Source organism: Zonotrichia albicollis, chromosome 5, assembly GCF_047830755.1.
Source record: "Zonotrichia albicollis isolate bZonAlb1 chromosome 5, bZonAlb1.hap1, whole genome shotgun sequence".
Lineage (NCBI taxonomy): Eukaryota > Metazoa > Chordata > Aves > Passeriformes > Passerellidae > Zonotrichia > Zonotrichia albicollis.
In genome coordinates, this window is record NC_133823.1 from 44793866 (window position 1) to 44806727 (window position 12862).

At 35.2% G+C, this 12862-nt stretch overlaps 1 protein-coding gene across 3 annotated transcripts in view; it reads left to right on the forward strand.

Annotated features, from left to right (window-relative positions):
- GABRG1 (gamma-aminobutyric acid type A receptor subunit gamma1) overlaps window positions 1–12862 on the forward strand; it is a 55824-nt gene that overhangs the window by 16399 nt on the left and 26563 nt on the right. For 2 of the 3 annotated variants that reach the window (XM_005490048.4, XM_074541550.1), the window contains exons 2-3: window positions 1687–1835; window positions 9401–9468. In XM_005490048.4, coding sequence (XP_005490105.1) covers window positions 1687–1835; window positions 9401–9468 — 217 coding nt within the window. Of the gene's footprint in view, window positions 1–1686; window positions 1836–9400; window positions 9469–12862 lie in introns of those variants that run through there. The other variant, XM_074541551.1, reaches the window with a different exon arrangement.

The window sequence follows — 12862 nt, forward strand, 5'->3', positions numbered from 1 at the left end:
AAAGCACTTTTCACGCTGTTACAGGGAAGCTGTCAGTGAGCCTTGTATTTAGACTGCGTATTACTTTCTGCTATAATAGACTCTTTCAACTTGTTTGCAGCAAGCTAGGTATGAAAGCTCTGATATCTGAACAGTGCTTTTTGTTCATCCTCTGGAAGCCTATTGAGCTGTGGCAAGGTTTCCTTTCCCAAATTAAGCAGGCATGCCAAAACCACTGAGAGTTTCCACGGCCATGACAGTTTTGATTTTCAGTGAGACTTGCTAGTGTTATCCAAGAGGTGATGCAAGGCCTTTCTATTACAGACTGGTTTGAGGCATTTCCACAAAGGATTGCAATAAAAGGCAGGCATGCCTTACCTCACTCTGTCCTTTCCTGACTTTTTCTGTCCTTTCTTCACATGGAGCATAGTGGTGGTCTTCTTTCCTGCAGTAAATTTGCTGAAAATTTCCACTCTTAGTTTTAAGGGCAGCATATGTCTGTGTAATTTAGAAGCCCTTAATAAAGCAGTAACATTTTTAGTTTTGGTATACAATGTGAATTGTCACAAGGATAGTAATTTAATTCTTTTCTTTTACTGGAATATTGTGCTTGTGTTAACACTGGATCTGATTTATAGGGGCTGCATATTTTCTGTAATTGCTGGCCAGTGCCCATTTGTGAAGGTAGGTTGTGTGACTTAGTTACTGCTGTCAGTCTCAAGCAGTTTGCCTGACCTCAAGCCCATAGCATTTCCTTGAAATAAACTAGATGAGTAATATAGATAGCAGTTTTTAGCACTGGAGGAATATTGAAGTCCATCCTCATTTGATTGAAATGGAAAGAAAACTACTTTCAGGCATTCTTTGACCTTTTGGTGATATCTGAGTGAATTTGCAGATGCAACCAAGGTATTGCAATTTTTTTTAATGATCTAGGGATTCACTATCTATTGCTGCTTATCTAATTAAAAGATAGGTAATAAATGAATATGTAATTATTTTCCTTGTACAATTGTTTCATCTTGATAAAATAGGTAGCTAATAAATGATCTGAAAATGGAGTACCATTCCTTTCAGTTGACTATACCATGTACACATTCAGAGACGTAATTGGCATATGTCTGCAGCTTCTGCAGTGTTTGCTTGCTTAAAATGTGAATGGAGTTTAATCAGAATGCAAGTCTTATTTTTTACATCATGTAACAGAGTCTACTAGGAAAGAGATTCTGTTGATGCTTTTTTAAGTAGCATACAGTAGGTATGCTATTATGAAGATTAAGCATCTCTTAGAAATATCAGCAGCATTGCTTGAGAAAGAAATGCATGTAGGGGAAAGCTTTGGAATTATACTTTTGTTTTAAAACAGGAAAAGTGTGACAGTAAACTGATGCCTGCTGCTGCCTTTGTGGGTTTGACTCATGGCTTGAATTTTTCTATATGGGTGATGTGTAAATGCCCCTATTAACAGTTATAGTCTCCACCATCATAAAACAAAATGTTGGTAAATATTTATATATATATATATATATATATTGTAAATAAGGGCTGGCTTCTTTCTTTTGGCACCAGAATGCATTTTTGTGTTTGCACAAACTATTCTAAATGGTGTTCAATATTTTTATCTCTTTCTTCTCCAACTCTTGTGTATTCAGTTTCACCATGTCTTGTGTTTTTCCCAATTTTGGTTTCTTTTATCACACAACATAGAGCTGATAAAGCAGATGATGAGGATGATGAAGATCTAATGGTGAATAAAACATGGGTCCTTGCACCAAAGATTCATGGTGGTGATGTAACTCACATCCTGGACTCCTTACTTCAAGGATATGACAATAAGCTTCGGCCAGATATTGGGGGTAAGCTCATAAAATGATTCAGTTTACTTGAAAATGTGAACTAGAGATGGTGTGCATTTTGTCAAAGATGGCAAAACTATGTTTGTTTCAATATTTAAAACTCAATATGACAAGCTAAATATAAGAGTAATAAAATACAGTCATTTTTCTGGAACTAGTAAAAAATTGTTCTATGCAAGATAAGACCTCATATTCTATTTATAATATTTTTTTCTTATGGAAGGTAATGGTTTTGGGAGACAGTGAGCAATCTGTAATTAATCACTGAAAGGCAATTATAATTTTCTTTGTTTAACAAAGATCTTCTGTCAGAAAGAACTGTCGATATAAACCAGCCATGGCCATTTCAAGAATTGATCTTAAGTCTTTAGGATTTCATTAAAGCATTATCCCTAGAAATTTTATTCCTACTCTGTGAAATTCATTGTGTCTATTTTGAGCAAATATAGCTCAACTCAATTTTCTTCTTCCCTTAGCTAAGATTTTGAAAAAAACCCCAGGAGTCTAAAAATATAGGACCCATTTTTAAGTGGAGTATAGGAAGGAAAACTGCATTGCTATAGATCAAACTTTGCAGCTATATGAAGGCAATTTTGTCTTTCAATAGTCAAAGCATCAATTTGCATATAACTATTAAGCATAAATATTTGGAAGAATCATTTTTTGAAAACATGTAATACATGAAACCTTGCCAGCTCCTTGCATGCAGGATCAAATAAAAAAGCAATATATTTTTTCTGAGTTTGTTTCCTGAAATGTGAAGGAAGAGGTGGAGGACATAAGTATTTGTGATGTACCTGGCACTCCTTATCAAAGGAATGCCATGTAAGTCTGTAAGCTCTTTATACTTTAAACAGCACAACAATCTAGACCTGTTTCATTTATGTAGGGGAAGAAAAACACACAATCTCAAATTATGCATCTTCCTTTGAAAGCTTCTGACAAATTGTTTTCTTTCCCAAACTTCTTAGTTCTGTATTATTGGTGACTGTTATCTTAGAGATGTTGAAAGGCAATAATTCTCTCCCTGTCATAATATAATCACATATGAATCTCACAAAGTTTGGTTTGAGTCTTTTCCTTCATGTTCATTTAATTGAATTACTAAAAACATTTAGACAACATGAAAAGTCCTCCAGCATGTTTTTCCTTAAATTCTCAATGTGTGACAAATGTATAGCTTACTGTTGGTTTTTCCCCATTTGATGCAACAGACAGAAAAGTGATTGTGAGGAAATAAACTGTCTCTTCTATGATTCCTTCTAATGATTTGCTTGTAGGTGGGGATGAAAGAAAAGAGAATTTTCTTTCTCTTCTCTCCCCATAAAACTTACAAGTAAATGGAACAAATACAGAGGAGGAATTTATTCTGAAATGTCAAATGCATTTAGATGGGCATGGAAGAATTTTGATGTTATTCTTAACCTTATTTTCATGGCTATGTTCTGAGTCTTGATAGGACAAGAACTGTCTTTCTGTGAGTAACTCAATGTACAGCTTTTTGGATTCAAAATATCAGTTCCCAAAAGAAGATGCTTAGTTCTAACTTCTCTCTCATAAATGTACCTCTTCTCAAAAGTTCTGTACCTATATGACATTGCTGTCTGGATCCTGCATCCATCCACTATACTAGAACATGAAGTTCATGAATAATCAGCCGGAGTAATGAAAAAAGGAAACATTTGGGGGTATTTGAAGAAATGTTAAGCATGATTCTGCCACAAGGAAGGAATTTTGGACAACATAAGATGAAATTTCTGACTTCAGTTGAAAGCTCTGCATTCTGTCCAGTTGTTTGGAAACTGCAGCAGATATTTGACAGACAGAAAAACAAAATCAGGCAATAGTTTATTCATCTTAATCTGCTTCAAGTATGTGGATAAAATCAGGTGTCAGATTCCTTTCTTCAGAGGGTATGTCAGTTCTTGTACAACAAGGTTATTGAACTGGAATTTTCATTATCTTTCAAAACATTAGAATCCCACTGAACATTCTTATGATTGAATTACAAAGCTCATTTACAATAGCAGCATTTTTTTGTTTTGAACTTGGATTTTTGGGTTTGAATCCCAGAGCAGAATTTAGTTTTCTTCCTGGTGTTGACACAGAATTTCAGCATCTCACAGTGAGATAAGAGTTTCATTGTTAAACATGCAGTTAGTTGAGGGACATGCTAAAGGAGAGCCAAACGAAAATTGGCATTTTGGAGGCAATACTGAAATTTAATAGGGGAAAACCACTCTGTCATTTTCTGTTTGTCTCATTCAAATATCTATGAGTTGTAGTAATTTCTTAACTTCTACCCTTTGCTATGTTTAGTAATCTTACTAGCCCTTAATTCAAGTTATGTGGTAGGCTTGGGGTGTTTGGAGCATAAATGTTCTATTATTCTTCTACTCAGTATGAAGTAATAGTAGTTATCTGATAAAGTCTCCTATCTGTGGTATAAATATGCTTAATTACAGATACAACCTTGGAGTGTTGATATACTAATAAAGCAGTATTATTCTCACTGTAACATTACCTTCTGGGTGCTTGATTTTATAACCATACTGTTTCAGCTCTAGCCCCGCATCAACGTCACTATTGTTTTTGAACTTTCCTTTTTAAAGGAAAGAATTCTGGCTTCTCATTTTTCACCCCTCTCATCCTAGGGGCACTGATCTATTAATATTATCCTATCAATGTACAGATAATTTTTTCCAACAGTGATGTGCATATGTGCAAAATACAACTGCACTATCTGAAAATTTAATTAAAAATAGGAAATAGTCATCACATATCTACAACTTTAGTGAGTGTTTTCATTAACAGTTTAAGACAACTCATCATTGATGGAAACCTTAAGAATTTGGGATAGTTGGGTGGGAATTTAAGGATAATTGCTCATACATGTAGAAAAATTGGATGCCCCGAGAAATGTGGATGGTTGTTACTACCCCATAAGCAGAACATGGATGAAAAATTACTTCTCTCAAGTGCACTAATATGAATAGTCATGTTCTAAGAGATATCAAGAATACCTGGAAAATACAGGGCTTTCAAACTGAAGTGCTAATTCTCAAAAAATAAATGTATTAGAATGTATTCTGTTGAACAGGTGCTCCTAGTCTAGCAGCGTTGAAAGTATGATATAGGCAGAAAAGAAATAAGCTCAAAATGATGCCTAAAGATTTTTAGATTTTTATACGTTTTTCATATATTTGTAACTTTGCAGACTGTTAATGCATAGTTATAAGTTTTAGTATTTTTCCTGACTTCTCCCATCTTTTAAAAAACTGTTAGTAATACATTCTTGGAATTCTGTTTATTAGTCTACCAAGGACACTTTGTTTTGCACCATACATTGTAGATACAATAATGTAGAGGGTTAAAAGATCAAGGAGCTCCAATGGGGCAGGACCTGGGGGAAATTACCTAGCCAACTGTGCTTCTAATTAGACAATATTTCTCAGATATACTAGTTAAATAACCTTATAAAAATTGTAGAAATACTGTAGCACATGTGCATATTGCCATATTGTGCCACTGTGAATGCTTTGCATTAAGGACTTGCTTTTGCATTCTCATTTTAACACTCTTTGGAAAGTTTTTTAATTTTATTCCAGACAGCAAAACAAGCAGGAAAATACCAATGAAAGTTAGAGAGAGATGTATTTTAAGAATATTTTCCAAGAATTGAAGAAAATCAAAATACAAGAGCAAAATGTAGAAGCACATATTCAGGGAATGTTGAAGGCATTGGATGTGTGCACTGCATAGAAAATCATGGAAATTATAAAAATGGTGGGGTAGGAGTATCTGCAAAAGATGAATTTCTTTTAAGTAGAAGTATAAAAAGTTTAGAGAACAGAGCTCTGCCTTCATCAAAATCACTTTGAAAAAATTCTTCAGAGGTTGACCTGGAAGCCTGCTGTAGACACTTGAGACTAAATTTTCAATTTAAGTAGCCATTTAAGTAATAATCTTAGATAGCTGATTCTTAGAATTGTATTATTCCATTAAAAGCTATTACAAATTGAAGGACTGTTACTTCTGCATAGGGTACCCACTGAATTTATTTGCTGAACAAATACCTTATCACTATAGGGGATGCTTCTTTAGGCAAGTATTGAGGAGTTACAGAAAACATGCTCAAAGAAAATAAGCCTGGATGAAGTTACAAAAGTGGTCTTAGTTAAAGAGCATAAGATGTATTAATTAAAAACAAAGGTGATGTGACTTAAACCTTCATTAGAAAATGAGGGAATTGTGGTAAACTATGGGGTTAGTGAATTTAGGTGGACTACCATGCTCTAGGTTAATGTATTGAATGGATTGGAGGAGTGAAAATAGCAGAATTAAGGAATAAAAAGTGCAATGTTCTAGACTTTTACAATAATGATTATTATTTGTGTCAGGAAATAGATGTTTATAGAATGAGAATAGCTGATAAGAAGAGCTCTTAAGTGTAGCAAGAAGAGATATATCAAATATTAAAAGCTGAAAATTGAGCCCACAAAAGTATAGGCTAAAAGCCAGGCACTTTAAATATCAGGGTTAGTTACTAAAATAATTTGTCAATTATTGAGATAGATTTTTATTGCTATGATTTTTCTTATGAGGAATAAACATTTTTCAAAACTTTTTAAATCCAGAAGAAGTTTAGTCTAGTGAAAAAAAAAGTCAAAGCAGGAAATCAGAAAGTGAGCATATCTCTCTAGACTGGGCTTACCAGACAGGTTCCCTGTGTGCTGCAGCTGCATTAGAAGCTGACCTTATGGTCGGCTGCTCCTTTGTGCTCTTCTTTCTCTGTCTCCCCCTTCCTCTTGAATATGCACTCTCACCTTCTTGCTTTACTCTAGCCTGCATCATACTGACTTTCAGTTTAAATATTTAAAGTGTTCAAGCCCTTTCTCCCTTGTTTAGAACACTGCTGCTCTGCACTTCATGCAGGATGTGTTAAATAGCCTTCTTCTTACTTGTGTTTTCAGGGCTGATAGCAAGTTTTATAGTAAAATAGAAAGCAGCCAGGGTCGGAAAATCTTCTCAATTTGTTCTTCTCAAAGTATCAAGAAGGTATTTTCCTCCAGCATTTGTCATTTTTATGAACTGTTATCACTTCTAGTTCAAGAACACAAGTATTAATTAATCTTTCTAATTCTGAAGTACATTTCTCTGTACTATACAGAAGAACTAAGGTAAACAAAATAAGCTTCTTCCAATCTGCGAGTTGAGTTTCTTTCTCTGGATCATTTCTGTCAATTAAAATAATTTCAACAGAGGCAGATTTTTAAACTGTTCTCTGGCTCTTAATACTTCTTATAATCTTACTCAGAGCAGTATGGAAAAGGCAGAATTAACTGAGTGGCTCACTATAGGAAAGCCTTTGTGACGGGTGAAATACTGCATGATGCAAGTTGGAATTTCTTAAAATTGACACAGCCCCCATTAAAAACTGTCAGTGACAGAGCTTGAAATTTAGTTGTTAATAAACATCCCAGTGGCTGGAATATCTATAGTGTGGTCTCATGGGAAATTTTTGATCAAGAATAATGATATTTTGAATTATTTTAGCAATTCATTTCTGTAGTAAAGCTGGCAGATGACACAAAGACTGTTGGAAAGGGGGTGGCTGCACCTGCAGAGTATTTAGCTCCTTCAGTATAACTGAAATTGAGAGGGGAAAAAAAGGAGGTGGAGGGGAAAGAATCCTGTGAGTTGTATTTCAATGAAGTATTCAACATTACTTGAGGAATAAAGCAAGATGCACTTTGATCCACCTCCTTGTGTTCTGCTCTAGCAGTGGGGTTGCTGTTATGAAAATAAATAGGGTTGCAAATTATAAAGGAAAAGAATATTCATTTGCAGAATGTGATATATGTCAAAAGGATTTTGTTATACATATGACTAAATACACACATTATGAACTTTCTTCTTACTCTGATATTTCAGTCTGTGTGTATGGGTCCTTGTGTTGTCTTCCTTTCTTTATGAGCTCTGCAGAAATTGGAAACATTTGCAGCTCAGAATCAAAGAATAACAGAATTACAGAATATTTTGAGTTGGAAGGGACCATAAGTATCATTGCAGGAAGTACTTATTTTTTCCCCCAGGAAATAAGTTGGTTTCCAGAATCTGTTTAAACTTTCTCTGAAGCATGCTGGGGATGGTATGGTGATCAAGTGACTCTGTGCTCTGTGGTCATACAGAAAATCCTTTGTGCAGCCTCACTGGTGTGTCTGTCTGTCAGGCTTATGTTCACACCATTAACCAGGTTTGAAATTAGGGCAAATTTCCTCCCAAGTGAGCTTGGCAGGGAAAAAGTATCTTGGGATATTTAGGAAATGCATCTTGCCTGTCATTGTAGTTGGCAAGGATGTCATTGTTACAGTCTTGCTTTCTGTATGTCTGTTAAAGTTTTCAGAGATTACGTTTGTTGTTAAACCCTTGGCTTTTGCTGTATAAAAAAGTTAAATCTGATGACTGAGGGTCCCTCTCCTATGAAATCAAAATGCCTTTTTTTTGTACCTTTCCATTTTTTTATCTGCAGCTTGAAAGAGATGCTTATTTTATTGTGCCATACCATAAAAGGACTAGCAGAGCTCTATTATTATTTTCTCTCTTCATTCCATTGGGTACAAGGACATAAATTCTCTTGTGTCCACATTCTGGTTCTGCAGCACAAACCAGAAGATGCTTGGTAAAATGATGAAATTAGAATGCATCCTCTCCTCTTTCATTTGTGCCCTTTTTTCTGTATAAACCAGTTAGGAGGAAAAAAATGAGCTATGAGAACTTCCTGTACTTCAGGTGTGCCTCTTATGGACACTCTTAGACTTTGCATTGTTCTGAAAATTCACAGAGTAGAGAGTATATTCTGTACTGGAATACATTTTAAAAAGTCTTTGGTTTTTTGTTTGCACATTGAGAGTGTTTTCCCTGTTTTTCAAGAAAAATAAATTTGGTAATGTTTACCTTTTAAATAACTTTAATTGATGAGCTTTCAGTTTGGTCTTTTAACCAGTGTAATAATCAAGCAGATGAAAGAGCATTAGTAATCCCTAGGTGTGCTGTAGCTTTATGGCTTGAAGAAGCCTGTGGTGAAAAGTTATTTTTTATCTGTTACATATTCTCAGAAACTGATAGAAGGCACTTCATATTGATTCCTTGCAGCTGGTAAACACATTTGTCCCAGACCTCATGGTTTGTTGTATGAAAAAAATGTTTCAAACTTGTTTTCTTTTTAGGACTGTATTTTTATGTTGGAAGAGAGTTTGGGTTTTTTTTGTTTTATTTGTTTTTCCTTTCTTTGCCTTTTTTATCTGTCTTATATTGATCAAAAAGCGCAGGTAGAGATTGCATTATGAACTAAAAAGTTCAAGGTGATATTTCTAAAAATTCATATGAAATAAGACAGCCAAGTCATATATGATCCTTCACAAAATAAACAAACAGAAATTAAATTGTTCTGAATCTAATAAAAGAATACCAGATGCATTGTTTTTAGTTAAATAAATGAAATTGCACTAACAATGCACAGAGTTAATTAAATATGTAATTATTATGGTTACTATTTTGTTTAGTGAGAACTACGGTGATTGAAACAGATGTCTATGTTAACAGCATCGGTCCAGTTGACCCAATCAATATGGTAAGTTCCCATTATTGACACAAAATATCATCTGCATGTTGCTGTGGGTTAATATTATGAAATAATTCTAATCTCATTCAAATTTTTCTTTCTATGTATTCTTATGCTGTCGGATATGATTGTAGTTATTGCAGAGATACATTAAGTCCCTCTGAAATTGTTGTAATTTTAAAAATAGTTTTTCTTTTAGAAAAGTGAGGTCACACAGAGTCCATTGTATCAAGTCCTTGTTTTAGTTTATGTTGAACATTTCCACAATATTTGTGTATATCTGGTTTGTCTCTGGCCTGGTTTGATTTCCTGGAGCTACTCTTCCTGTAGCCTGTATAGCCTAAGAAAAATAACAATTGACACAGTATTTGAACAAAACTATTTTCAGTGAAATGATTTTTTGTTTGTTTGGTTTTTCTTCAAATTCATAGAAATCAAAATTTGAATTACCTCTTTTGTCCTTCTGTTTCCATTTAGTCTTCTGTATCCTTTTCAGTGTGTGTATGTATACATGACTAGTTTCCTAGAAGTTAAGAAATACATCTCACCTAGTTTGTGGTACGCTTTTGAGATCTGACCCATCTGTTCAGTACCAACACTGAAGTAACAGCACTTATGAGGAAGCTGGGGATGTGGGATTGTCTTGGTTCTCTCAGACTGTGTTGTATGAAATTGGGAAGGTTTTAGAAAGGCCTTTTGGCATGACTTATGCCCAGGACTAAGAAGGGGCCTTGCCTTCAGGTGATTTTGAGTTTACCTCCTTTACTTTCTCCCTAAAGAATTGCTGACAGTATTGAATTTTCATGACAGAGAAAAGTTTTGTCCAGAGGCTAGAGCATGCCAGTGCAGAGGGCTTCTGAGCATTTCCTGAGAGTGCAGTAGTTCTCAATTATTATTAAGAATCTTGTGGTTTAGACATGTGGGGGTAGAGAACAGCAACTTTCAGTGATGGGAAGCCAAGCAAGAAAATCCAGTGGTACTTTGATACTTTAAACAAGTTTCTGGATCACTAGAGTATTTAGGCTTACAATACTAAGTCTAAAGATTTTTGAATCTGTCTTTTAGAGCTAGTCTGTGCTATGTATTGTGCAACAGCCATGTAAAATGCAGCTAAGTGCTGTTACATGGCACATTCAGGACTACCAGGGCATCAAGCCCAGCCAACATGGACTTGTGAAAGTAAGGTCCAGGCTGACCCACCAAATCTCCTTCTATGACAAAGTGACCAGCTTAGTAAATGAGAGAAAGGCTGTGTTCTATCTAGACTTCAGTAAAATATTTGACACCATCTCCCACACCATCTTCCTGGGAAAATTGGCAGCTTCCTGAATGAAAGGAAGATCATGAAGGATGCACTTTGGCCCATACATGAGAATTTGTGAGGTTTTTCTAAAGGTTGTGTGGATTCAGTGTGCAAGCAATGGAAATTTTTGGAAAGTCAAGTATATATACTTTATGCAAATTGGTTTAATTCTCTTTCAAATGGCAGGAATTCTGTGATCAATTTGTTCATAAGACAGGACAAAAGTACCAACGGGTCTTTGAATATTACCCGTTTTTTATTGTACTGTATCTTCTTCGAGAGAAGTTAGAATTATATTATTTTTCCCAGTGTACATTTTTATTTCAGTTAGGGAAGATGATAGATTCCAATCATTGTGGTGCCTGTCAGCACTGTAAGTGATCATGGTTAATTGGCTTACTCAGATGACTGTTTGAGATTGATGGATGCTGTTCATGTACAGCAGCTGAGTAAATATTTTTTTCAGTAGCCTTGAGCATTGTGGGATTTTTTATGGAATATACTTAAACTTCAAACCAAATATTTCTGCTAGCATTTCTTGTGTTACCATCCCTAGAAATTGAGTAATACTTCACAAGTACTATTTAATGATTGTTCTCTCTTTTTTTTATTCTCCAAAACGATTAGCTTTAATTGATTAATCTGGTTCTTGCAGTTTGATTACTGCAATTGGAAAATACCTCTAAGATTTTCTTGTTCAGGGAGAATTGACCAAATACTTGCAGTATTCTGCTCATACTGGGACAGCATAGCAGTTCCTTTTCAGCAGCTGGTCCCAATTCCTGTGATCAATTTGAAGAAAATGGTGAGGGGTGAGGGAAAATGCAGTTACTTTACAATTAATGTGCTGAACAGTTACTGTACAGAAAATACAGGTACAGTACTGTACTGTACTCACAAGCGTTGCTGTAGCCTTCTGAAACCAAAGCAGACAACATCTTTTCAGTCCTCACTTTAAACAGCATTCAGTGTTTTTCCTGTTTTCACCTGCAGTTTACCCATTGTCCCTTAATAAGTGTGAAGCCAGGAGAACTACTGAAAGTTCCACACAAGTCACTAGGAAAATCTATGCTCTTTGCTGCAAAATATGGCCTTCTATGAGCCATGTAATAGCATTGCTATGTAAGGCTGCAGTCTTTTTGTGCTGTGGTGTGTTCTTAAATCTTAGATTAGTTCAGGCTTTAGGAAATACTGGTTTTGTATTGTACCACTGCATCACTTAAGCCACAGCTGGCATGGTGGCAATAATGATAATAATCAATATAGTAGTAGTAGTAGTAGTAGTAGTACTACAACTGCTGTTTATTTTTACTTCACTCCTCTGATTTCAGTAGAGTGTGCCAGCATACTGTTTGGAAATCCTGTTTGTTTCTTCTCAGATTCATAGCATTCACAGCCAGAGCAATAACCAAACTGCCTCTGAAGTGCCTGAGCTTTCAGACATAAATGCTCTGTAGTTGCACGGGGCTAATCTGTGATTCTGTAACTTGTTAAAGAAATGGCAGGGGTGCTGAGCTGTGAACATGCATAGGGCCAGACAACAATTCTGAAAAAGCTTCCTTTTTACCTGTGGTCAGTCTGTCAGTGTGTTGTGATAAAGTCTCTTAGTTTCTTGTGTTTGTAACACTTGATCTGTTTAAGTATTGATGTGAATGTATTTCTTAAAGCTGTTCCTTTGTTGCTTCTGCAAAGTATGTCTTCCACGGTCACCTTTTCTTCCCCTGTGCTGTTTCTTCTTGGAAGTTTCATGCACAAATTTAGACACCTTTCTTTGTCAATAGCCTGCTATTCTCTGTCTCCTTTTGTCTTAAGGAATCTAAATTCTGTCCTGTGTCACTCATATGTGTTCACAGTTGTTTTGTTAGCTCAGTATGACTGAATTACAGCTTTAAAGTTTACAAATTTTCACCTCTTATTCATTCTCAGTTGCTATGAATATTCATTAATTTATGCCATTGAGGACTGGAATCTAAAAATTTTCTATGATGTGATGGGTCTTAGAACCAGGAGTAGTCTCAATTTTGTCTTGCAAATTCTGAATACAAAGGGATTTTATATTTCTTTACTTTTTAACCCATTACATAAAAACTCTTTTCCAAG